A 23,512-nucleotide genomic window follows, 5' to 3' on the forward strand; every position below is an offset into this window, starting at 1 on the left:
CCCAATATGTATGATTGTATGAAAATAATTGTTAAATTTATGCAAAATAGGCATCGCATTTGTTTTTGTGAACGGACAAATGGTGCGCTACTTCAAATATTGCTGCCGCTAGGAGTTGTGGGACATCACTGTCTCTTTTCCTTTGGTAAAGGATGGTCCAGTGTTGTCAAGCGTCAACCTCCGAGGCTGAAAAATGAAGCTAATGTGAAAGTGCCAAAAACTGCAGTTCATCGAATGGCCACTTGAGGCTGGCTCCAAAACAGATCGCCATGTTAAAATGCCCAACTTTACAGCAGAAACAAAAACATGTTTACAGCCTGGTGCAAAAAATGGTTTTGCTCTATATGGCTAATTTCAACATTCATGAAAAATGTAGAGGGATGATTTAAAAAAAAAAAAAAAACTCACCCATTTACATTTTATTAACCCCCATATTTAGGCATATTTCAGGGCACACTGCTTGAGTGACAGGCTGTCTGTGAGGCGTTGTCTCAATCTATGAGTCAGATCCACCTCTCACTTCTCCACAGCTCCAACCTCTTGTCCAAATATGGTCACTTCTGGCTCAAAAACCAAGATGGCGACAGATGAAATGAAAAATTTGAGGCTTCAAAATGGCAGTCCACAAACCAATGTCACAGTAGCTATGTCCATTATTTATACGGTCCATGAGTGTATTCTATGCTAAAGGAGATAAGACAGGGAGCATTGAAGCATTTGCATTTAGAGAAGTCGACCAGCACTTATGGCTGCCACTTAGATACTTCCGGGTCATTTCACTCAGATAGGAACCATCCTGAGCAACAAAGAATAATAAGAACACAGGCAGAATCTGCACTTAAAAGCCAGGGTGAATGCCAATGATGGTATGACTATTTACCACTTATCTTTTAAAGAATCCTGCAGAATATCTTTAAAAATACATCGAACAACTTGAGCATTACATATTTTCTTAATGCACCTTAACAGGTATTTTATTACAGCCTGTGTGGGGATCTTTGTGCTCTTGAAGGTTGAGATAAGTGGTATGCCTTTGGAAAGTGCCACTCCACTGTAGAAGAAGCAGCGATGGATGAAATGACACTGCGTGACGCCACTCACTCCACTCATACCCTCTTCTTGAGAGAAACTGCTGTGCAGCGATGACAGCTGTGTAGAGCACCATGCTTCCCTTCAACCAGACATCAGTAGACGTAGCTTTATTGCAGGGGAAATGAAACAGTTCAACAGCACATTAAGCACCCAATGAGGAGAAGACTTTTGCCTTTTATTTTCTTTAAAGATTTCACAGTCTTTGTTCTGTTGTGTTTCATGCACATGAAGTTAATCTGCTCTCGGCCTCTCTCTCAGGACGCCATGGTGGTGATTCTCAAGAGCCTTGTGCCGGGCTGCCTTTTTAACATCATAAGCTTCGGCTCCACATTCAAATCGCTTTTCACAACCAGCCAGAACTACGAGGAGGTAAAGCTGCTCTGTATTACATTACTGCATTTCTATGAGCTCTGTAGAGCCAAAGCAATCTGAAGATACTTAAACTCCAGAAATCACACTTTATCTTTTCTCCTCTTCATCTCAGGAAGCCCTGGCCCTGGCGTGTGAGTATGTTAGGAAGATCAGAGCCGACATGGGGGGTACCAACATCCTGGCGCCGCTCAATTGGATCCTGAGGCAGCCAATGTTCAGTGGACACCCCCGCCTACTCTTCCTGCTCACTGATGGGGCCGTAAGCAACACAGGCAAAGTTATTGAGCTGGTCCGCAGCCATGCACGCTACATCAGGTATTACTGTTGAAACACACTTAGGCTTATAACAGAACTTTTTTTAATGTTGAGGCCCAAAATGCCTGATTTAATGGCAGCCTTTCTAAAAAATTGCGATGCATGTTGCAAAGGTTTTAGACAATTTTAAAAATGAAACTGCGGGAGCGTGTGAAAATTTGCAAATAGTTGAAATGTTTTTTCTTCTGTAATGTAATGTTTGTTGGTGAATGTGAAACGTTCGTGTTGCAGATGTCTGCATCTTTACAACCAGAAATCATGAAGTGATTTTGGTGACATTGTGCAGGGGCCTGCTGTGATTGGTGAAACTCATGGGAAACAATGATTGGTCAAATTTGCAGAGAAGTTGCAGTGATTGGGCAACATTCAGGGTCAAGCAGGTTTGTTTGAATTTGCGTTAATTGTTGCAATTGCAACATTGCAACATATTGGAGGGACTGAAATATGATTTATTCCTGCAGACTTGCAGCACATGTTGGGGAAGCTACCTTGAATAGCTTTGCAAGCTACCAGTTACTTCACACTGGAAGAGGCTAAACCACAGCTACTAAAGCTATATAAGAAAAGTAGTTCAAATTACTTTGTAGAGACCAAATTGAAAGTGAAAATGTGTTAAGAAATAATAATAAAATATCATATAACACAGTCACACAACAACAAAAAATGCTGCTCAATTGACCTTCTGCTAAGCCCCGCCCCTTTGTGATGGTCCGACAAGCTGTCAGATTAAGCATGGAGCCCACACTGTAACTAACTGCACTCGCTGAGGACATATTATCATATTTTTGGAGAAATGAAAGAGTGATTCCAGAGAGAAGCAGACAGAGGGGTCTACAGTCTGTGTTTGAAGGATATATCCAGGATGTCAAACTGACTCAGCAGCAACAACAGGTTAAAAAGACAAAGATAGTTAGAAGCTAAAGCCGAACTATAGGCTACAGATCACAGTGTAAAAGTGAACCACCACATCACTGCTGATCGCCACACAAGACAATGAATATAAAGGGAAACTTTGCTGATATTGAACCAGCTGTGTGGCATCACAGTGTGCACAGATGAACAGTGTTCGGCCCTCCACCGCTGGACGGGCAGGGATCTTCAAACAATGTTCATCTGCACACACTGTGATGACACACAGCTGGTTGAACATTATCAAAGTTTCCCTGCTTCCCTTCACTGGTTCCTGTACAGCAGGGTCGGTCTTTGTTTCATTGTTATAATCATTAAAAAGCAAAAGCAGCATGTGTATACTAGGGCTGTCAACGAATATTCTAAATTCGATTTTAAATTTGAATTTGAAAAAAAAATGGACCTTCGAATGTGAAAATTGATATTTGATTGTGGAGAAGAAAAAAAAAAAAACACCACCGCAGCTGTCCTCTTTGCGAGTGGGCGTTGGCATCAGACGCGCATTTCTCCAGCCTGGTCGACAAGCAGTTCTGCTCCCAGCTGTTGTCTCCGTCACCTGGCTTGACACATTCGCTCGCGGCTCGTGCAGAAAATAGACCAGACGCCAAAACGATCGCTGCAGGGCACGAGCCGGTCACGGTCTGGCGCTTCGAGGTTATTCGCAGCGCTTCCGCGGGCGGTGTGGCCACGGGTCAGAGAGGGGGGGGGCGAGCGAGAGGTCCGTGGTCGTTTATAACGTAATGTTATAGATAATTGTTTTATGTGTTTTAATGTGTAGGTATGTAAATGTTTTCAAAGACGTTTATGTGGAAATAAAAATACCTACAAGTAGTTATGTTTCCTTGTATTAATACATATACAAGTATGTTTCCTTGTATTAGTTTGTACTCTTGTGGACATAATGTGGAAAAAAAAATATTCAAATGGGTCGAACCTATGAGTTAATTTTAGAAGGAATATTCGAACGTCATTTTTGAGCAATTTTGACAGCCCTAGTGTATACATTCAGTAGGCTATATCTTCAGTAGCTAGCTAGCTAACCCTACACTTTTCAGGGTTTGATTTTGGTTTTGGAACAGGGAAGAAACGTATATCTTTTTCCAACCTCTCCAGGTAACGAGTATCATTAATACACGACGTGCCCCAGGCACAACATTTAGCTCCAAATCCACAAAACCAGCCTGAAAATGAAGGAAATCTGAAAGGACTGCATTAGAGTCAATGGAGCACAGCTGTGTTGTTGTCGGACCCTGGTCTGAGCCAGCCAGATGCTATGTTATGATTGGCCAGTCGGCGTCCAGGGGCGGGACTTAGCAAAGGGTTAATTGTTTGTAGTTTCATTAGTTACCCACACAAAATGGCCAAACAATGATTTAACTACGTGAATCTCTATGCAAATATAAATATAGTTGAACTACAAGCTACAACAAAATGTAGTTAAATCACCAGTTTAATAACAAGTAGTTCACTACTCACCCCACATTGTCATGAATATTGTAGTAACAGCGCTGGCAGAGAAGTGACTGTGTGTCGTGTCAAAGCACTTGATAATACATTTATCTTTTGTTTATGCTGTTATGCAAATATCAAGGCACAGCTGACAGATAACATGAAATCACATCCAGGGATTGTCAGGGGCTTAAATGCATCACCTGATTCTGGAGCTGTAATCCTCTCAAAATGAAATCCAGAAGTATGCATTGAATGTTGTGTGATTGTCAAACATTATGTTCATCGCTACAAAGCATCTGTCAGAACAGCGGAATTTTTTGTAAGCCTTGGGGTTAGATAAGAAAGAACATGGTTTTAGAGCGACATGTAGAGTAAGGAAGTAATAAAGCTCTCTGATGGATGCAAACACCAACTGTCAACTGAGAGCGAGCGCCTGTGGCACAGTGGATCTGCAGTACACTGGGAAATCATTTTATTTTGCTGGTTGCATCCAAGCCTCACACTGTGAATCCCTCTCCTGAGTCACGCTGGAAATAATTGACTTTTGTCTTCCCCCTTTTAATGGATGACTGCCCCTAGACGACTGCATTAGGTACACAGAGCTTGGCCAGTTCATCAACACTTCCTGGCTCATTATCACACTATGCTTGCAAATCAGCGCAGCCGGTCAGAAACAAGAGCAAACAACGATGAATCTCCATCCTGAAAATCCATGCTCGGTTTTTAACTACGCAGAAGGTGACATTCCCGTTTTAATCTTTGATCTCATTAAAAATGCAAAAGGGATGTAGCTGCCGTAATGAAATCAGCCGCAGTGAAAAATGGAATAAAACGGTAAAATTCAGCACCAGCCAACCTCCCTGGGGTGAACTCAGAGCAGCGGCAGGCACGTCTCAACTTTCCAGCATGAAAGATAATTTCCTGTTTGGCTCCTTTTCCTCCCAAATCTATGTTTGACAAATTAGATTGTTTATATATCTCCAGAGCATCTCTTTGGATCTGTGCACATCCTGAGAAGACACCTGTTACCATGTACTGTCTCTCGATCTGTCCATGACGCCGCAGTGTTTAATGTGTTTGTGCAGATGTTTCACATTCGGCATAGGACAGAACGCCTGCAGGAGGCTGGTGCAGGGACTGGCGACAGTTTCCAAAGGAACAGCAGAGTTCCTGGCCGACGGAGAGAGGCTGCAGCCCAAGGTACTCATTTCCAGCTTTGTGTATCACTCCTAATGACAGCCAGCTATTCTGAGGGCCACCGGAGAGCCATTATGCAGTGGTTTCTAAGCACTGAGTGTCTGCCACTGATACCAATTAGGAAATCATATCTCATAGACGCCATTCGCTTTATGTGCTGGTCAGGGAGACGCTGCGTTTTATATCTGAACGACTATTTCAGGAGGCTTATTTTCACTCCACAGATGATAAAGTCCCTGAAGAAAACCCTGTCTCCAGTACTCAGTGACATTTCCATTGAATGGCTCTTTCCTGAGACCAAAGAAGTGCTGCTGTCCCCCGTGGGCAACACCTTCCTGTTTCCAGGGGACAGTCTGATCGGCTACAGTGTGGTGTGCGACACTACCCGCTACCATGCCAACCCTAAATCTGTAAGTGCAAGACATCAGCTGAACAAAGAAACGCATGCAAGGTGACCTTCTGTGCGAACATTTCAGAAAAGAAACCTCAAATAAGTTTTGTTAATGTTAAGTGTGATAAATTATTTAATGGTTTTTATTTGAACCACTTACTACCTGTGAGAGGCCTTATCAGAAAGATAAAAAGAGCCAAGGGCTAACGATGAGAGAGCTTTTTAAATTAAACCTTGTAACTTCAAAGTGTCACCTTCTCAAAATCTCAACAGGATAAGAGGAGGCGATACAGCATGATGCGCTCCATTGAGTCAGCCAGCTCCGTGTTTTACCACTCACAAGAAGAGGACGTGTTGAGGACAGGTAGCGACAGTCAGGGGTCCTACAAGGAATCACCTCTGTACGATCCCTACCAGGACTCCATGACAGATAGCCCTGCTGCCACAGAGCAGGACACCACAGGTAAGAACCTACAGTATACACATCCTAAGACGACAATTAATTAAGATGAAAAACTGCCCTGGAGCCGGTTAGGCCCGCCAGTGTACGTTAGATATTATGTGTATAGAGATAAGGCCTGACTAGCTGCTAAGTATCAACTCTTTGCCTGGATGAAGGCAGGAATCAAAAGCAGTGTAAAGATACATAAGATGAGATATGGTCTGGAAAGGTTTCTTGTAGTTAGAGGCAATCGAGTAGCCAGAAAAATGTTGTCATTGTACATCTCTGCAAACCACGGATATGTAACATTTGTACAGTATTATGTAGTGGATATGTCGAAACTTTCTTGATGTTTCAACAACGCTGTGGTTAACATGTGATTAGGTTGAGGCACAAAACACACTTGGTTATGGTTTGGCCTAAAATACCCAGTTTGGTGCCATAGTCGCTGCTGGAGATGCAACAGGGTTTAGTGCAGGGGTTCTCAAAGTTTTACTGAGTGCTAATTTAGGGGACGCATATGATTGCAGGACACAAAGAAAAAGTGTACACACAAAAAAATCCTATCTTTTCCATCTCACTTACGCATTAAACTGCAGATTTGTCCAAACAAATTGCTAACTTCAGCTAACAGCGCTAGCATTGATGACCGAACAAAATTTGTGAGGTGCTACCAGTTGCCATGCGACTAGCTGCTTGCTACAAGTTGTCATTTCTTAGCTGACCGATGCTTGTAAGGGGAGTGCAGTATGACGCAGATGCCAAGTATTGTATTGTATTGAATGTAAGCTATTGAAAGTTAAAGTACTGAAAGGAGCAGCAGATGATTAACATATAAAGCATGCATTTAGTGTCATGTTTGAGGGCCGCACAAAATGTTTTAGAGGGCTGCCATTGGCCCATGGGTGGTTCCTTGAGCAACCAGAAATACTTTATTGATCCCTGAAGGAAAATTGTTATTCATCACAGTCGCTGCGATGTAAAGAATAGAGAATTATAAGAAGTAAGAACAGGTGCATGAAATAGAACTAATTAAATTCAATAAAACAGAAATAAAATTGTAACCTGGAAATCCAGATGCCCTGCACCTAGCAAATTCAAATTTGCTCTGCACGGGGATCTGGCCCCAACGAGCAAAGCCCATTGAATCACCATCGGACCAATCAGATTAGTCTATCTGACGGAGGCGGGTTCTGGGTGAGCGTAACATGATGAGGACAGCGCTGCGCTGTAGGACCGCGTCCATTCAATTTAGCTTTGGAAGAAACGCTAAACCAACTACACTTATCTTGTCCTTGAGAGAGGAACAGAAGACTGCCCTAGGAGCTTTTGTTTCCAGGAAGGACGTTTTTGCTGTTTTGCTGATGGGATACGGCAAAAGCATAATATATCAGTTAGCCCCACTGTTTGGCAAACCAATGGGGCTTACTGCAATGAATACGTCACCTTGTTTTTTGCTCTGATTAGCCATCGTGCTATCCAATTGTGTGCGGCTGCATTTGAAATGACTCAGTTAGTGCCGCCCCTTGGGTAGGAAGGGTGTATCAGTGAGGGCCAGGCTCAAAATCTTTCTAGATTTGAGTCTGGATTTCCAGGCTAATAAAATTGTGCATTATGCTACAATATTAACATGAGTACTTGAGATATATATTTATATACGTCACTGTGCGCAGTCATAAAGTGTGTAAAAATGTACAAATATGTGCATTGTGCTTCTTTACACTGTATAAAGTAGTGTTATATTCAGAAATATGTATTGTGCCATAATGGTTAGCACAATATATACATCAGTAGAATAAAGACAAGAATGAGAATAAACATAAGTATGTACAATTATGTGCATTGTATGTTGAATAATTGTGTACATTCAAGAGAAAAAAGTAAAAATAATTGCACCTAAAGTCACTACTGTAGTTCAATACTTACTAGCAAAAATTAGCATGCTACCATGCTAAATTAAGATGGTGAACCTGGTAAGCATAACTTGCTTGAGATTTTCACAGTAGATAACTGTCTCAGAAAATATTGTAGTTTCATGGTATCACGGTCAGAATGGAAAGGAAGAAAATGGAGTTTTTCTTAAGTTTTATCACACATTTATAAAAATAAAGGTAAGATTCTCCATCCAGTTGCTTTTTTTTCAATATCATGGATAAGCAAATGTTCACGGTATGATAATTGTCAACTTTCATATCTCGGTATACCTTGAAATCTGTATGCCACTGCAACCCTAATTGTCAGAGTCACTGTCGGGTTGGAATTTAGCTCGTCACTGTGCTGAAGTACAGCCTTGCCGAGCCACTAACATGGCTAATGATGCTTAGGCCTTGTCCATCTGCATTAGTGGTTGTCATTATTTAACTCATTTTTAAAAAATCCCACACAAAATGATGCTTTCAAGAATGTAAAATGAATCACTTTGTGCATGGTAGAGGTTTTTATTCCTCATTCAGAATAGAAATGGCTCTGGTAACGAGAAGCTGTGGTGAACTGGGCACTTTTAGACTCATTATTTAACAATCAGCAATACAGAGTTGCCAGAACCAACAATTAATTGTCTGCCATGTATGCCAAGGTTTGTTATTTTTGGCTGACTATTTCTCTTTTTGAACAAAACACCAGGTTTGGATTGTAAGACGTCTCCGAGAAGGCGTGCGTACAGCACCAACCAGATAGCAGACTACAACCCGGCAAAGAAGGTCTACACTCCCAGTGATCCCAGTTCAGTGGTGGCAAAGAATCCACTGAGGCGAGCCAAAGTCCAGGAGCTGATAGGCCAGATGAGCCCTGAGCACGAGGCGCAGTGGAGGAGCGACTACCAGGTGCAGTCCCACGCTGTGATGAGTAACATTCACATGATTGCTTTCAAGATGATCTGCTCTGGTTTACTTTGGAAAATGGGTCAGCGGTTATTTTCTGATTCAGCCTGTAATTCAGTCGCAGCTCACAGGTTTCAAACCAAACTGAGCTGTCTTCAAATAACAATAATAATACCCATGTTTTATGTTTAAGCACACACATGCACATTACACAAACCACAATGTGTTACGGTGACAGAGGCAGGAGGATCTTTTTTTGTTTCATGACACAGTTATATTGTCATTATATAAAACGTCTGTGTTGATAAATTAAAGAGCCATCTGACCCTCATCTGGACTGGAGTATAATGAAGAACAGACTAATGTGCTCTCCTCAGTAATGAGGGGCAAAATTTATGAATGGTAATTAGGTTTGAATATTGCTCAGGGAGCATCTCAGTATAACTAAACAGAGTTCACTGGGCTGTGAAGAGATTACATCTTCTCTTTGTAAATTAGGCTGACGATCCACCGCATTCGTGCCATGATTAATCTATAACTAATAATCATGAGTTAATGAAATAACTTTTTATTCATTTGTTTGTGTATTTTCAGATAAATTTACAACATTAATTAAGATACTACTGTAACCTGTGCCAGAGCGGCAAGAGGGGTGCGAAGATGAAATCTTAAACCTCTCCAATAACTCAAAACAGGATTATCAATTTAGTTTAATTTTATCATACTGCAGAAATCTCATGTGATGATGTTAATTAACTAAATATCTCAAAATGAGAAACTTGATCCAGTGTTGTAGCACTCAAGACCGGTCTTAAGGCCGGTCTGTAAGCTGAAACAATTTCCCTCAGTGGAAACAAAGCTTTTATTTACTTTAATTTCACAGATAAGAAACAATAAATTGTGAAGACAATAAAGCCTCCACAAAAATAGCATTTTAAGTCTTGTGTGTGATTTATCCTGGCTTCATATGAGCAAAGGAAAACTCCGCTGGTCACTAGGCTAATTTATACAATGTAAAATGCCATAGGCTTGTGCTAATAATATTAGCATGTTGTATTTGTTTGGAAAACATGTTTAGTATAAAACAGCTGTTTTGACAGTGAACCTTGTGAGTTGTAATGGAGCCGAACTTTGTAACGTTACTTTTGTTAAATGTTGCTGTTGTCCCTGGTTTTATATTAGAAGAGGAAAAATCTGCTAGCAGCTAGGCTAATTTATACAATGTAAAATGCCATAGACTTGTACTAAAAACATTAGCATGTTGTATTTGTGTTGAAAATGTGTCCAGATTAAGACAAGTGTTTGTCTGTGAATGCTGTGAGTTATAGTGAAGCTGATTTGTGTACTTGTGTTTGGAATTGTCTCTATTAAGCCATGTTTAATGTGTGTATTGAATCATCTAATCTTTACAGCACTTCACAGAAACCCCACCGCTGACTAGTGTTTTGGAGGTGTAAATGCAGAGTGACACAGACACACCACCACACAAGTATAAATGTTCACAACAACGTAGACCACATGTGTAGGCTATGACGTAGGCTCTGCTCCACAAGTATAGTATAAATCCCGCTTAAGTGTCTGAAGTGTCTCTTTACCTTTCGCTGTATGGACAGGAGTGTTAGGATCCATTTGTAGCACAGCTAGCCAAAACTTCAGCACGTCCGTATCTGACAAAGATAATCCATGACAGCTGCTGGAAGTGTAGCTACTCATTTTGTCTGCACAGGTAAGAAATGTGCAAACACTCTTTTACAAAGCAGGCATTTTTCCTCTGTAAGGAGAGGGACACAGCACCCAGCTTCACAGCAGCTGCCCTCTGCTGCCTTTTTTTCCCTCTTTCTCTCCTCTTCCTCTCTTTATGTGAATACTGCAGCTCACAAAAATCGGGTGGTGGTCAAATTCAAAAGCCTCATCCACATGATTGATTATTCCAGTTTTACTTGCATTATTTGGACATGTATACAGCACATAAATGCGTCTCAATTGGGGTTTTTTTCTGCAGTTTGTGACACACGGCCTCTGGCCTGTTCACGATCAGCTTTGTGCATTGTCATGGCTACATTGTACACAAACCAACTCACTAACAGTTTGCAAAAGTGGGTAGAGATGCATTACAAAGAGCAGCTCAGATTTCTGATCAGAAACACACCGACTTTAAAACATTATGAAAGACTTGGATATCAGCAGGTGTTTTGATGTGCAGCAATATCACAACGCCAAGCTTTTAAAGAAGGTGGTTGAAGGAATGAAGGAAGCAGATGGTGTTCCCATGGTTGAACAACTCTGCCGCTGATTGAAAACTCTGAAAAAATCTTATTTTGATGCAAAGAAGCAAAATGACAAGCAGCTCCAGCTGTTCTATTTCTCTGTTTTTTGATGTGATCAATGGCATGATAGGACACATTAATCAAAATATGCACGGCTGCATGTAAACAGGAATGTTAGTGGAATATTAATTTTGATAAGCCATGTAAAAGGTTCAGTAGGGATATTGCCTTTTTTGGAATAAGGGCAAGTGCTGGAATGTTTTGTGCATGTAAATATAGTCAGTGTGTATTTGTTTGCTTATAGAAAACAAAGGAAAACTCTGATACATGAAGTTTACCTCTGCGGTGCCTTTTGGTTATTTCATCAAGTTATTTCACATGGTACACTTATGCATACACACATATACTCGATATATGGCAAAAAAAGAGGTGAAGGAAGTGCTTCATTTTGAGGAGCGCCTATAGCTCGCATATTCCACGTTTCATCATAAGTGTGTCATGCTGTATGGGACTCGCACCGGTTTTGACTTGGTCTCAACCCCTAAAAGTCTTGGTCTTGTCTCGATCATGACACACTGGTCTTGGTCATAGCTTGGTCTTGGTTTAGGTGGTCTTGACTGAAACACTGACTTGATGACGTCATGCTGGCGGGGTTTAGGAAACAGAGATGAGGCATTGTTCACCATTTTCTGAGGGTGCATTCAGACCTAGAGTTGTCTTGCTTTGGTCTGAATCAGGGACTTATTTTGTTCCAAAATTGCATAATTGCCTAAAGTTGGTTTGTGTTCTCACGGCAGCATTTACAAGCGGACCAGAACAAATATCTTGCATGAGAAAGCTGCTCTTGATTGGTCAGAATTTCCATGTGAATCCAGGAACTAAACCAAACGAAGAAGAGTACACTTGCAAGATAAATGTGACACTTTCTAATGTCACAATGGAGGGACAACTACGCAGGTTGATTTTAGCGCTGCTCATCGTGGACTATGTTGCTGTCATTGTTCATTTTAGTCAAACCATACAGTTTGAAAATGAGGCGCGGCTCCAACTAGAAAACAATGTTTTGATGCATTGGATGTGCTGAATGTGCATATTAAGGCAGTACAGGAGGAGGTGCACATTAATAATCCTCCAGGACTGTAACATGCTCATGTTTAACCCAAACAATGTGTCATGTGACTGCAGTTGGTTCGGATCCAGGTCGGAACACGTTCTCACCACAAACGAACCGCACCAGAGTTCATTTGTAACCAGACTGAGACCACCTCTTCAAGAAGGTCTCGATCTGGTTGTTTTGGTGCACACCTGAGTGTGACTGCTGTGTTCACACCTGCCCAAACAAACAGCATGTAGGGGGCAAACAAACTTAAGTTGGATTGCCCCCTACGTGTGGTTCGTTTGAACCAAACAGGGCAGGTGAGAAAGCACCCTGACGTCTCATGAACCAACAAAGCATTGCAGAGAAACATGATCTCCACATTAATGCATAATTAAAATAATTGTAAGACCCAGCCCTGTTTGCAGTTGAGATGATTTGCATAATTTTCATCAAATATAAACAGTCTGGGAATCTTCACTGTGTCTCATCGGCCAACTGTTCGCACCTTTTAGTAATGATTTTGCTTAATATTCCTCTTGAATACAACAGTCTGTATGTTACTCATCACTTCAAAGAACCGTGAATGAATAAACACACTGGAGTGACCAGAATTACAATCAGTAGATGATGTTCCATACCTTGATTGCACCAGAGGATGAAAGAAACAACTTTCTTTTGTTTCTAAGCCGCAGCTGGCGAGCCTGTGTGCCACATCTTCCAGAGGGCGTCCTGCCAGCTGTCACAGGCCGCTCCCTCAGCAGGAGCCGCCTCTGCCGCAGGAAGCTGACTCAGAGACTCATTTCCATACGCAGCCTCAGGACAACCCTCAGCCCAGCGGTATCAGCGTGTCGCCTGCAGCTCGCAACTCCGCTGGGGAGGATGGTTCCAGATCATCCACTGACAGCCCCTCTGTTGGCAGCATCGGAGACACGGGTGAGACCTTGATCAAAGAATTTACTGAGAGTGACCAAATCAAACCAACACATCTTAAAGTAATTAAACATTTTTCAAACATTTTAAAGCTAACATAACAGGTCTGCTTGAAATAAGACAGACATTATGACTGTCCAAATTCATGCCCATTTTCAGAAATCCAATTATTTGGTTTCCAGAACACAGTTTGCTTAGCTTAGCATAAAGGCTGCAAATGGGTAACAGAAGTACTCAGATACATGTACATTTTTGTACAAATTAAACAAGATGTAGCATGTTACTTAGTGAGCTTCAGAGGTGCTGAAAGAGACTAAACTGACTTGCTGGGCATGCCAACCAAGTCTGCTTTTTAGGAAGACCCACCCCTACTCTGCCTCTGATCGGCTATAATGACAAAAATGGACCCACAATTGTGAGGTACTTCAAAAGCTGCTCTTTTTAAAAATAGTGTTTCAACGGTGGTGGAGCTTCTCCATCCATCCATCCATCCATCCATCCATCCATCCATCCATTTTCATCTGCTTATCGGGGCCAGTTCGTGGGGGTAGCAGGCCAAGCAAAGCACCCCAGACGTCCCTCACCCCAGCAACTCTTTCCAGCTCCTCCTGGAGGACCCCACGGCATCCCCAGGCCAGATGAGATATGTAATTCCTCCAGCTTGTTCTGGGTCTGCCCGGGGCCTCCTACCGGTGGAACATGCCTGAAACACCTCTAGTGGGAGGCCTCCTGATCAGATGTCCGAACCACCTCAACTGACACCTTTCAACATGAAGGAGCAGTGGCTCTACTCCGAGCTTGTCCTGGGTCTGCCCTGCGGCCTCCTACCAGTGGGACTAAATTCTAAATTCCGAAAATTCTTTTAAAACTTCCAATATTTAAAACTACACAGTTAAAGCTATAGTGTGTAACTTCTGTCGCCCCCCCAGCGGATAATGCGTTATTACAACAAATAAGCCGGCACTTCCATGTACACAGAGTAACACAACGCTACACAACGTGGCGAACACTAGGCTGCTAAGATTACATTATGTTCATAGCACCATTTCCAAGAAAATAATAAAGTACTAGGTCCAGTACATGTAACAGCAACACATACTACTCATAATATAATTATAAACCAAGTCACTTACTTATCCAACAGCAGCAAGGCAACATCCGTGTCTGCCCTCAGCCCAATTTCTTCCTTCAGGGCTCTCCACCGAGGAAAAGCGACACCAATACAAATCCTTGTTTGCCTTCTCCATTGGTCACTTTCCTTCTGTGCTAATAGATCTTCAGCCGAACGTCCAGGCTTTTTCTTTGTGGTAAGATCCACTTCTGAACCGTGTCTCGGCCGCTTCTTTGGGTTCTCCGCCATGTTGCTTTCTCTTTCTACCTGCGCTCTACCTCTTGCTATGAGACTCTCTGCTCTTCCTCCCCCTGCCCTTCATTTCCTGTGCGCCAGTGAGGGAATGTCGCCGGTCGACACGCAAACTAAAAATGATATATATTGAAAAATACCGCGAGATGTTAGAGGAGCCGATCGGCTTAATCAGCATTGTGTCATCTCCTCTAGTAGTGGCTTGGGTGAAACGGACATTTACGGACATGTAGTTACACACTATAGCTTTAATTTCATGTGTCAAAAATTCTCAAAGGTGAATTTAATGATGAAGTAGCAACAAAAATGGTAAAAAAAAACTACAACTGTTTGGACCAGGTAGCCGTACTTCAGACTATTGGAGCAAAAGCATAAGCTGCTGGGGCTGAGCCACTCTCCTCCTGGGTCTTTTTCGTTTGTGGCGCCAGTTTGCATCACAGCTAGACTAATACAAGCATTTAGCAAACGCCTGGAAATGTATAGCCAATCAGAGAAAGGACACCCTGAAAGTACGCCAGACCTTGAAGCCAATATTACATAGTGGCCAAACCATGTAACTACAACTTCCGCATCTGCCACATGAAGCCACATGGGCCCAAAGACTTTTGACCATCGACTTACATTGTGAAAGAGATGTCTGTAAATCAGTGAGACATTTTTTTTGAGTGTCACAACCCCTACACAATGACCCATTTCACTGTTGGGATTTGGTCCCAAAACGTTCCTAAAGTCTAGACAAAATCATTTTATTCGGAATTAGTGGAGGGCTAAACTGGAAGTAGTAGCATAACTTTGCTTGGCCCGTCTCTAGTGCACTCACCCAATGAGCCCCATGATAACAAAAAAGATCCAGGTAATTTTACACCTGTGAGAAGAACTTTTTTGGTTTCATGTGCCACTGAGCAGCTGTTATAGGATTAACAGGGCTCTGCCTCCAATGCTGCTCTCCTTATACATCCATGTTTTGATAAAGTCAAGGTAGTGTTTTCAGTCTTTATGCTAAGCTAAGCTAACTGGCTGCTAGCTCTAGCTTCAGATTTACCATACTACATATGAGAGTGGTGTCAATCTTCTCATCTAATTCCCAGCAAGAAAATGATTAAGTTCATTTCCCCAAATGTCAAACTTTTCCTTAAACACAAATCTGATGTGCAGGGTTTCCAAGGTCATGAAAAACCATCACATTTTTTAAGGCCTGGAAAAGTCATGGAATAAGTAAAAATCATTGAGAGTTTCGGAAAAGTCATGGAATTTTGTTGTGTGTAATGACAATGTGACAGGAATATTACACGGATAGATTTTATGTAGTTTTAATATGCGTCGATGTGTGACAATATTGTATTTACATGACATACGTTTATTTGTTTTCTCCCTGCGTCCATCTCTCCCTTTACGTATGCCCACTAGCTGAAACTATGTTTGAATAGAGTTTGAATCGTATATGCTAGGCAAATTTAACAATAAAAAAAATGGGTCCTTGAAAAGTCATGGAAAAGATTTGAAATTTTGTCAATGAAAATGTGTGGGAACCCTGGATGTGACAAGTATCTAAAACTGGACTTAAGTGACATCCAACCTAAATCCAGGATGAGAAATGATGACAGATGATTGAGCACGAGACAGGAGGCGGACAGGAAATGGTTTTCTAAATTTGGGAACAAAACAGAAAAGTAATCAGGAACAAAAGGGGAAGTGTTTAAGAAAACAATTACTGAACGCAGGCTGAACAATGAGAGCTTTAAAGTGAACAACAATATTGTCACCAGTGAGCAGCAGCAGCAGCTGTGCTTCAGCTGGATTTGAATACACGTTGAGTAGCAAATAAAAAAACGCACATTCAGGAATTAAACCTGTGACATTTCAGATGGTTACGGACACCAGCTGTGTCAAGCAGAAACCCCGCAGGAGACCCAGACTTCAGATCTGGGTGCAGCCACCCAGCTCAAAGGTGACTGCAAGGCCGTGGTGTCCGGGCTGCTGTGTGGGAAACTGGTGAAGTGGGAGGTCGTCTTTGATATCGAGCCCTTTCTGAATGGCCGGGAACGTGAGGAAAAGGTTCACGAGGAGCTGTGGAACGAGACCTTCCACCACATGGCGGGACGCTCCATCATTTGTGACTTTGAGCACATGGTGGATAAGGAGTGTGAGATTGAGCACGGTGAGCGCATGATTTAGGTGCTTTGTGAAATTTAGATTAATTATTTAGATTATTTGCTTACTTACCATTTGTCTGTTTGAATACAGCTTAGCTTAGCTTAGCTTAGCATAAAGCCTGAAAACAGGGGGAAACAGCTCGCCTGGCTCTGCCCAGAGGTACCAAAATCCACTGGATTAAACAAACAGATTGGTTACCCTCTGGACAGAGCAGGCCGCTTGTCTCCTCCTGAGCTAAACTTACCGTCTCCTGGCTGTAAATTCATATTTAACAAACAGACATGGGCAAGACACCAAATAAGCGCATTTCCAACTGTTTCAGATAATATTATGTATATTTAATGTAAAATAATTACGAGTGTTTGGAATACTTTTGTTCACTGTTATGTTACACAGTATGTTGTTATGTAATGTTAGATCACAGTGTTCATTTTATGCTTATTATAATTAATTCACAGGCTCTGGCAGGAAGTACCAACTCTACGCCATCCACACCAGCAAGGCCTGCAATATACTGAGCAAATACACAGCCTTTGTTCCCATCGACCTGGACACCAATGAGTATTTGCCGATATGTATTGAATACATACAGCCAGGTAAGTCACATGGATTAAATATGATGAAGTCTTTATACTGCTCATTGTTCCGCTCGCTCCAGGTTTAAACCAATCCTGTGCACAGACAGTTTTGGGGGCATCTGTCTTATAATATTGATTTGAAAAATGAAGTTAAATCCTGGCACCGGGCGGTTGGTGAGATGGTGTGATTGTGCGCCAGACTAACTCACCTGTCCATGAAGACAGGTCATAGGGAGACGTGATGCTGCTCTGCTCTGTGGTGACTGTGACAAGGGCTGTTTGATGGAAAATTGATGCCATGGGTCAAATTTGAAAACTAAAATATTAAATTAGAAAAAGAAATAGAAAAGACATCTCTCGCAAAAAGGGCACTTATCTAGTCAGAGGGCAAAAGGGCAGCTGCTTGAGCACCATCTGTGCACATGCCTGGTTTAAACACAACATTGCCCTCAAACAAAACCTGGAAAACTTCTTATAGTTGAACTTCTTTTGTTATGTAGAAGTTATTAAGTCTATAAAGTTACCTTGCATGTGCTACAGTGTGCTACCATGTCACTTAAAGTTTTCTTATCTCTTAATCGCTTGGCAGTAGTTAGATGAGAGGACTGCAGCCTAGGCAACAGAAGAAAATGGTGGTATTGTACGTTTCTGCAAACCACTAATACATTACATCCGACATTTTATATATATGTAATATCAACATTTCTAAAGTGACGTAGTATATGAGCTGACTGGTTGTTTTTTGGCAAGTCACTGCTGTTATTCCACCACAGATAGTGCCATGAAGAGCGTGTATTTTAAGCCAAAACATGATCTTTTACGACCATAACCAAGTGTTTTTTTTTCCTAAACCAAACCACGTTAACAACAGTATTGTTGAAATGTTATGGAAACGGGGGAATAAGCTAGCCAGGCTCTGTACAAAGGTAAAAAATCCACCTGTCAGCCCCTCGAAAGATCACTAATGAACATGTCCATCACCGTATATCCTGGTACAACGGGGCTGGAGCCTATCCCAGCTGACAATGGGTGAGAGGTGGGGTACACCCTGGACAGGTCACCAGAGGGCTGACACATAGAGACAGACAACCATTCACACTCACATTCACACCTACGGACAATTTAGAGTCACCAACTGACGTGCGTGTCTTTGGACTGTGGGAGGAAGCTGGAGTACCTGGAGAAAACCCACGCTGACACAGGGAGAACATGCAAACTTTCACACAGAAGGGCCTCCATGATCCCCGGAATCAAACCCAGAACCCTCTCTCTGTGAGGCAGAGAGAAGCTGAAACAAATAATCAATTTAGCAACGGTTAGAAAGTGAATCTAACCGTTTATTTGGTCGCTTTATAATAATTACAATTCAAATATTCTCTGGTTCAAGTTCCTCAAATGTGAAGATTTGCCACTTCTCTGCGTTTTTCATAATTTTAAATGAAATACTTTTGAGTTTTGAACTGCTGGTTGGATCAAACAAGGCATTTAACTGTGTTGCCTTGGGCTGTCAGAACTTATAAAGGACATTTTCACTTTTTTTTTTAAAGATATAGCTTGCAGGATTTTGCAGAAAACAAGACATGACATGACATGACATGACAAGACAAGACAAGACATGACAAGACATAAAACAGTAATCCTCTTATGACGTACTTAAAGTGTGTGGCAGTGTCTTCATCTGTAGCGACTCTGTCCTCGACCTGAATTTTCTTATTTTGCTGTGTGTGAGACGTTCCCAGAAACAGTGTGTAGGTGAGGTCAGAACTTCATTAAAAGGTAGCAACCAGGTGCCTGACAGTTAGCAGCACACATCCAAGAGGAAACTATGAAAGTTGCGGACACAGCAGCAGCAGCAGCAAAAAAAAAAAGCTAAATATACGGGAGTTAATCTGTGACTGGCTTTCACTTTCACGTTTGTTCACGAACATTAACTTTACATTAAATTCATTAAATTTAATATTTTGTAAACCAAATCAGGAGAGAAAATAATCAACAGATGAACTGACACTGAAAATAATCATTAACTGCAGCTGTAACATGTTATATCTTGTTTGTTGAAGTAAAAATGACAGTTTATGGTTTTACAGTGGGGCTTATAAACTCGACTGTTTCTGGTTTAAGTTTTGTGAAATTTGTTGTCACGTCGATGTTGCCAGGCAACTAGTGGAGACTCCTGCTCCCAGCCAAGACAGCACATATGCATATTTCCCCAAATATGGATTTATTCTTGTAACTTTCATTGATGTAACCTGTAGATTTCTCTCTTAACATTATCACTGTTGACGGTCATATAGCTTTTGGCTTTGCAACACTCACTTCTGAACCTGTGATTCACTCCAAAGCGAGCCTAGATCCAAAATTATATCAATCTTGGAACTCTTTCAAATTTTCCATCAGAGGTACCGCTGATGTCTGCCAACTTTAAAACCCTCAAAGTGATTGATTTAATTTTGTTTTCAGCTGAAGGTGTGAAGAAGGGCTCACACTCCAGGTCTCGTTCAGGGAGCAGGAAGAACAGAGGCTACTCCATCGGACTGGGTCGCTCTCAGTCTGGCGGCATGTCTGAGGAAGCTGCTGAAGATGCCCTGCTGCCCAACAGTAGGCCGCGTTTTATATTTATTCAACTCAAATTTCAACCCCGACTCCATACACAGCAGGAGGAGCTTTCATTTCAAGATCACCAACAAACTGAAGTACAGCAGAAATAAATAATGTAAGAGCTACAGACGGAGGTAGAAAGCATCTTAAATTGTAAATAAAAGTAGCGAGTTTAGGAGAAGGTGATATTGGCTTTTTCCAAGATTGATGTTTATACATTTTTATCGAATCAGTCTCTATTTGAAATGGAAACGTTGCAGTCTTGCACCGCCAGCACTGGGAGCTGGGAGATATTGAACACTGAAAGAGCTGCGTGCTGCTTTACATTAAAAATAGTTTAACTTCAGCAAAAGGGCACAACATTTTAAATTGGTTTTCAGTGGTGGCATAGCAACAGCAGGAGCTAAGACTAGCACAGTGCTTGAGCATCTGTTTGGCACCGCCAGTCAAGAAAAAGAGATGCACAGCAGGCGCAGATGCAGATGAGTTGCCTCAGTGTTGCCTGGTAATGCTGTCGTCTTAAAAGCAACACTTAGTTAGGTTTTGAGGAAAAAAGAGGGGATTACTTATAACACAAAATAAAAGACAGCTGGGAGTTAATATTCTTTTTGATCCTTGTTTTAGATGGAGAGGACAGTGTCTCTCCATGTAGCACCCCCTCCTCCTCCGGCTGGGAGCGATGTAGCTTCACAGAGGGTACGTGCAACACATCAACTGGTCAGTGAACTTACTTCGTCTCATCAACTGTCCTCCACACATGACATAAACTGTCTGCCGGTCTCTTGTCTTTTTTCTGGGCAGCGCTGTTGCATCGCTCCAAAAGTGAAACTTGAGACTATTGACATTTTATTTAGTCCCTCTTCTTGTAAGTGATGACAGGAGTCGACTCAATTTTGTGGCTTGTATTGACAAACGCTGTCTGGACCTTTTAAATGAAACAAACAATGAGCACTTACTGAAGGCACACACACAAACACACACACACACACACACACACACAAGAAGAAGTGCTTCACCCACGGAGGAGAGACAGCTGGAATATGTGTCCTCCGCTGTCACTGTTGCATCTCAGTGGGTGTTTTACCTCTTTATTATGTGAGACTCATGTTGAGAATTACACAAAAAAGTGACAGTAAAATGCCACTGCTTCACTTCCTCTCTCCTTCCCTTGTCTAACTCTGCCTCTCTGTCTCCAAGTCTCCCAGAGGAGTCCGTCTGTGACCTCTGACCAATCACAGAAATCGGTGGAGAGCCTTTTTTCTGCCAGGTGGGTGGTTGGAGACTGGTTGGCTACATAAATGTGCTGTAGCTGTGGTACCACTGCATGAGCGAACACAGGGACTCAGGGTGTTTTCATATTGGGTATTACGGATTAGTACCGTGCCTGGGTTCAATCACTCCTTCTCGATCCTCCCCTGCCACTCAGTTTTCACATTCATGATGTTGTTTTGTATCAGGTATCATCTACGTGTCTACACTGTTGTTACAGTGCAGAAAAAAGCCAAGTGGAAGAGCCCATACTTTGGAGTAAACCTTTAATTGTGCCTACTATGGGTTATGTTTTGAAGACAATGTCAAGAATGACCCTCTCTCCTGTCCTACTAGGGATGTCTCCTAAGAATATATTTTACTAGTTACACATGTTGATCTATAGGTTAATTTTGCTTCTCTTCAGTTTACTGCTCTGCGCACCACTCAGGTCTGGTGGGAGCTAACTGTGCTACTGCTCATTTGGTAATTTCTGCCAGTAACACCGTCCAGATCCAACAGTGTTGCTGTGGAAACATTGCTCCCACCCTTCAGTCTCTCCTCAGGTTGCCCTGGTGATTAAGTGCCTCAATTTTGAGCAGCAACCCTCTTCAGCATTGTTAACTCCTGTTACTTCTATCAGAACTGTTAGCAGCTACAACACAGCTAATGCTAAAGGGGGTTTGCAGCTCATAATAAAGCCACTTATCCATTGGGACGACATGGGGAGAGACCATAGAATGGCCACCATGTTTCCACAGCAAGTTACTGGCAGTAATGGGGCGGCTCAGTCCATAGGGACTTGGGTTGGGAACCAGAGGGTCACCTGTTCGAGTCCCCGTCCGGACCAAAATATGGAGCGTGGACTGGTGGCTGGAGAGGTGCCAGTTCACCTCCTGGGCACTGCCGAGGTCCCCTTGAGCAAGGCACCGAACCCCCCAACTGCCTCACCAAGGGCAGCCCCCTCACTCTGAGATCTCTCCACTTTGTGCATGTATAGGTCCTGTTTGTGCATGTGTGTGTCTTTCGGACCTGTGTGTAATTGACAAGCAAGAGTGAAAACATTGAATTTCCCCTCAGGGGGATTAATAAAGTAAAGTAAACTTAAAACTTAATCACGAATGAGCGGTGCCGATGGCGAGTGCCCACCTGACCCGGGTGATGCGCAGTGCAAAGCGGCCAAGGCTGACTTTAGCAAAGTAGCAAAAATAAAAGGCAAAACATTTACAACACAAAACATTAAAATGTCACCACCTTTAAATGGATAGTGGTTTGAAATGCGTTGCTAAGTTCAGAATCAGTGGAACTCCAGAAAGAGGAGGCCTCTTGTATTTTACGTTTGTTTGTTTGTTTTTTTCCTTAAAAATTAACACGGTTAATGGGTGTTGGGCTATCAAAAGCAAAATTAACCTACACTGACATCCCTAGTTCTTTCTTTATTACCCAAGGTCATTCACGCATGCTGCCTGGATACAGATTTCGTCAGAGACTGGCAGCACTAAAAAATGTCTTTTAAACTCTACTTACCAACTGTGTTAAACAGCAGTTAATTTCAGTGTTTTGCTATAGTTGGTTTTCACACCTGATGACAACCATACCCAAATGCACATGAACCATTCTCGAGACCACCTTTTAAGTGGACTCGGGTACAAATTGGCGCACCGGTCAAACCATACACAATATTCACTCTAATCAAACAAACTGGACTTTATGGTCAAGTGTGCTTGGGTGCAGACCCAGGTCCCTCATGTAAAAGCCCCCTTACGCCTTATACTTGTTTCTAACTGAATCTACAGCTATGCTAGCAACTCTGTAAACTTTGGGATGACTTGTGGCAATAAAGAACTAGTTCGTACAAAGTGTCGTCAAACCTCAGGTGGCCTCACTTGAAGGCAAGGTAAAAAGTAACAGAAAGTTGTGTAAAGAATGAAACAAGAGAGCTGGTGAGAGTACTTGTGCAAACCCTGCTTACTTTCTCACCTTCACATATCTATCCATTTGTGGCGTGAAGTGAGTGTTGACGTCACATTGTTAGTTTCGGAAAGTCACATAAACTGTCTCACGCAGCCACCCCCAATGCAGATGTCTGAAAGGTGTGGAGGGAATTTCTTAAAAGCTGAAAATCTTATCTGATAAAGTCTACTGGCTCCTTTAGGCACAGGGGTGCTTTGAGCTGAATGCTAACATCAGCAAATGACGATGCTAACATGTTGATGTTTAGCAGGTGTAATGCTCATCATCTTAGTTTAGTGTGTTAGCATGCTAGCATTTGCTAATTAGCATGAG

At 42.1% G+C, this 23,512-nt stretch overlaps 1 protein-coding gene across 2 annotated transcripts in view; it reads left to right on the top strand.

The window, feature by feature from the left end:
- vwa5b1 (von Willebrand factor A domain containing 5B1) overlaps window positions 1-23,512 on the top strand; it is a 49,239-nt gene that overhangs the window by 20,899 nt on the left and 4,828 nt on the right. Inside the window, exons 9-20 of one of the 2 annotated variants that reach the window (XM_078169801.1) lie at window positions 1,351-1,461; window positions 1,577-1,779; window positions 5,226-5,340; window positions 5,562-5,747; window positions 6,002-6,191; window positions 8,793-8,992; window positions 13,042-13,288; window positions 16,513-16,806; window positions 17,261-17,398; window positions 19,841-19,978; window positions 20,603-20,695; window positions 21,176-21,245. In XM_078169801.1, the coding sequence (XP_078025927.1) occupies window positions 1,351-1,461; window positions 1,577-1,779; window positions 5,226-5,340; window positions 5,562-5,747; window positions 6,002-6,191; window positions 8,793-8,992; window positions 13,042-13,288; window positions 16,513-16,806; window positions 17,261-17,398; window positions 19,841-19,978; window positions 20,603-20,695; window positions 21,176-21,245 (1,985 nt within the window). The remainder of the gene's footprint in view (window positions 1-1,350; window positions 1,462-1,576; window positions 1,780-5,225; window positions 5,341-5,561; window positions 5,748-6,001; window positions 6,192-8,792; window positions 8,993-13,041; window positions 13,289-16,512; window positions 16,807-17,260; window positions 17,399-19,840; window positions 19,979-20,602; window positions 20,696-21,175; window positions 21,246-23,512) is intronic. The other variant, XM_033630236.2, reaches the window with a different exon arrangement.

The sequence above is a fragment of the Epinephelus lanceolatus genome, chromosome 8, assembly GCF_041903045.1.
Source record: "Epinephelus lanceolatus isolate andai-2023 chromosome 8, ASM4190304v1, whole genome shotgun sequence".
Classification (NCBI taxonomy): domain Eukaryota; kingdom Metazoa; phylum Chordata; class Actinopteri; order Perciformes; family Serranidae; genus Epinephelus; species Epinephelus lanceolatus.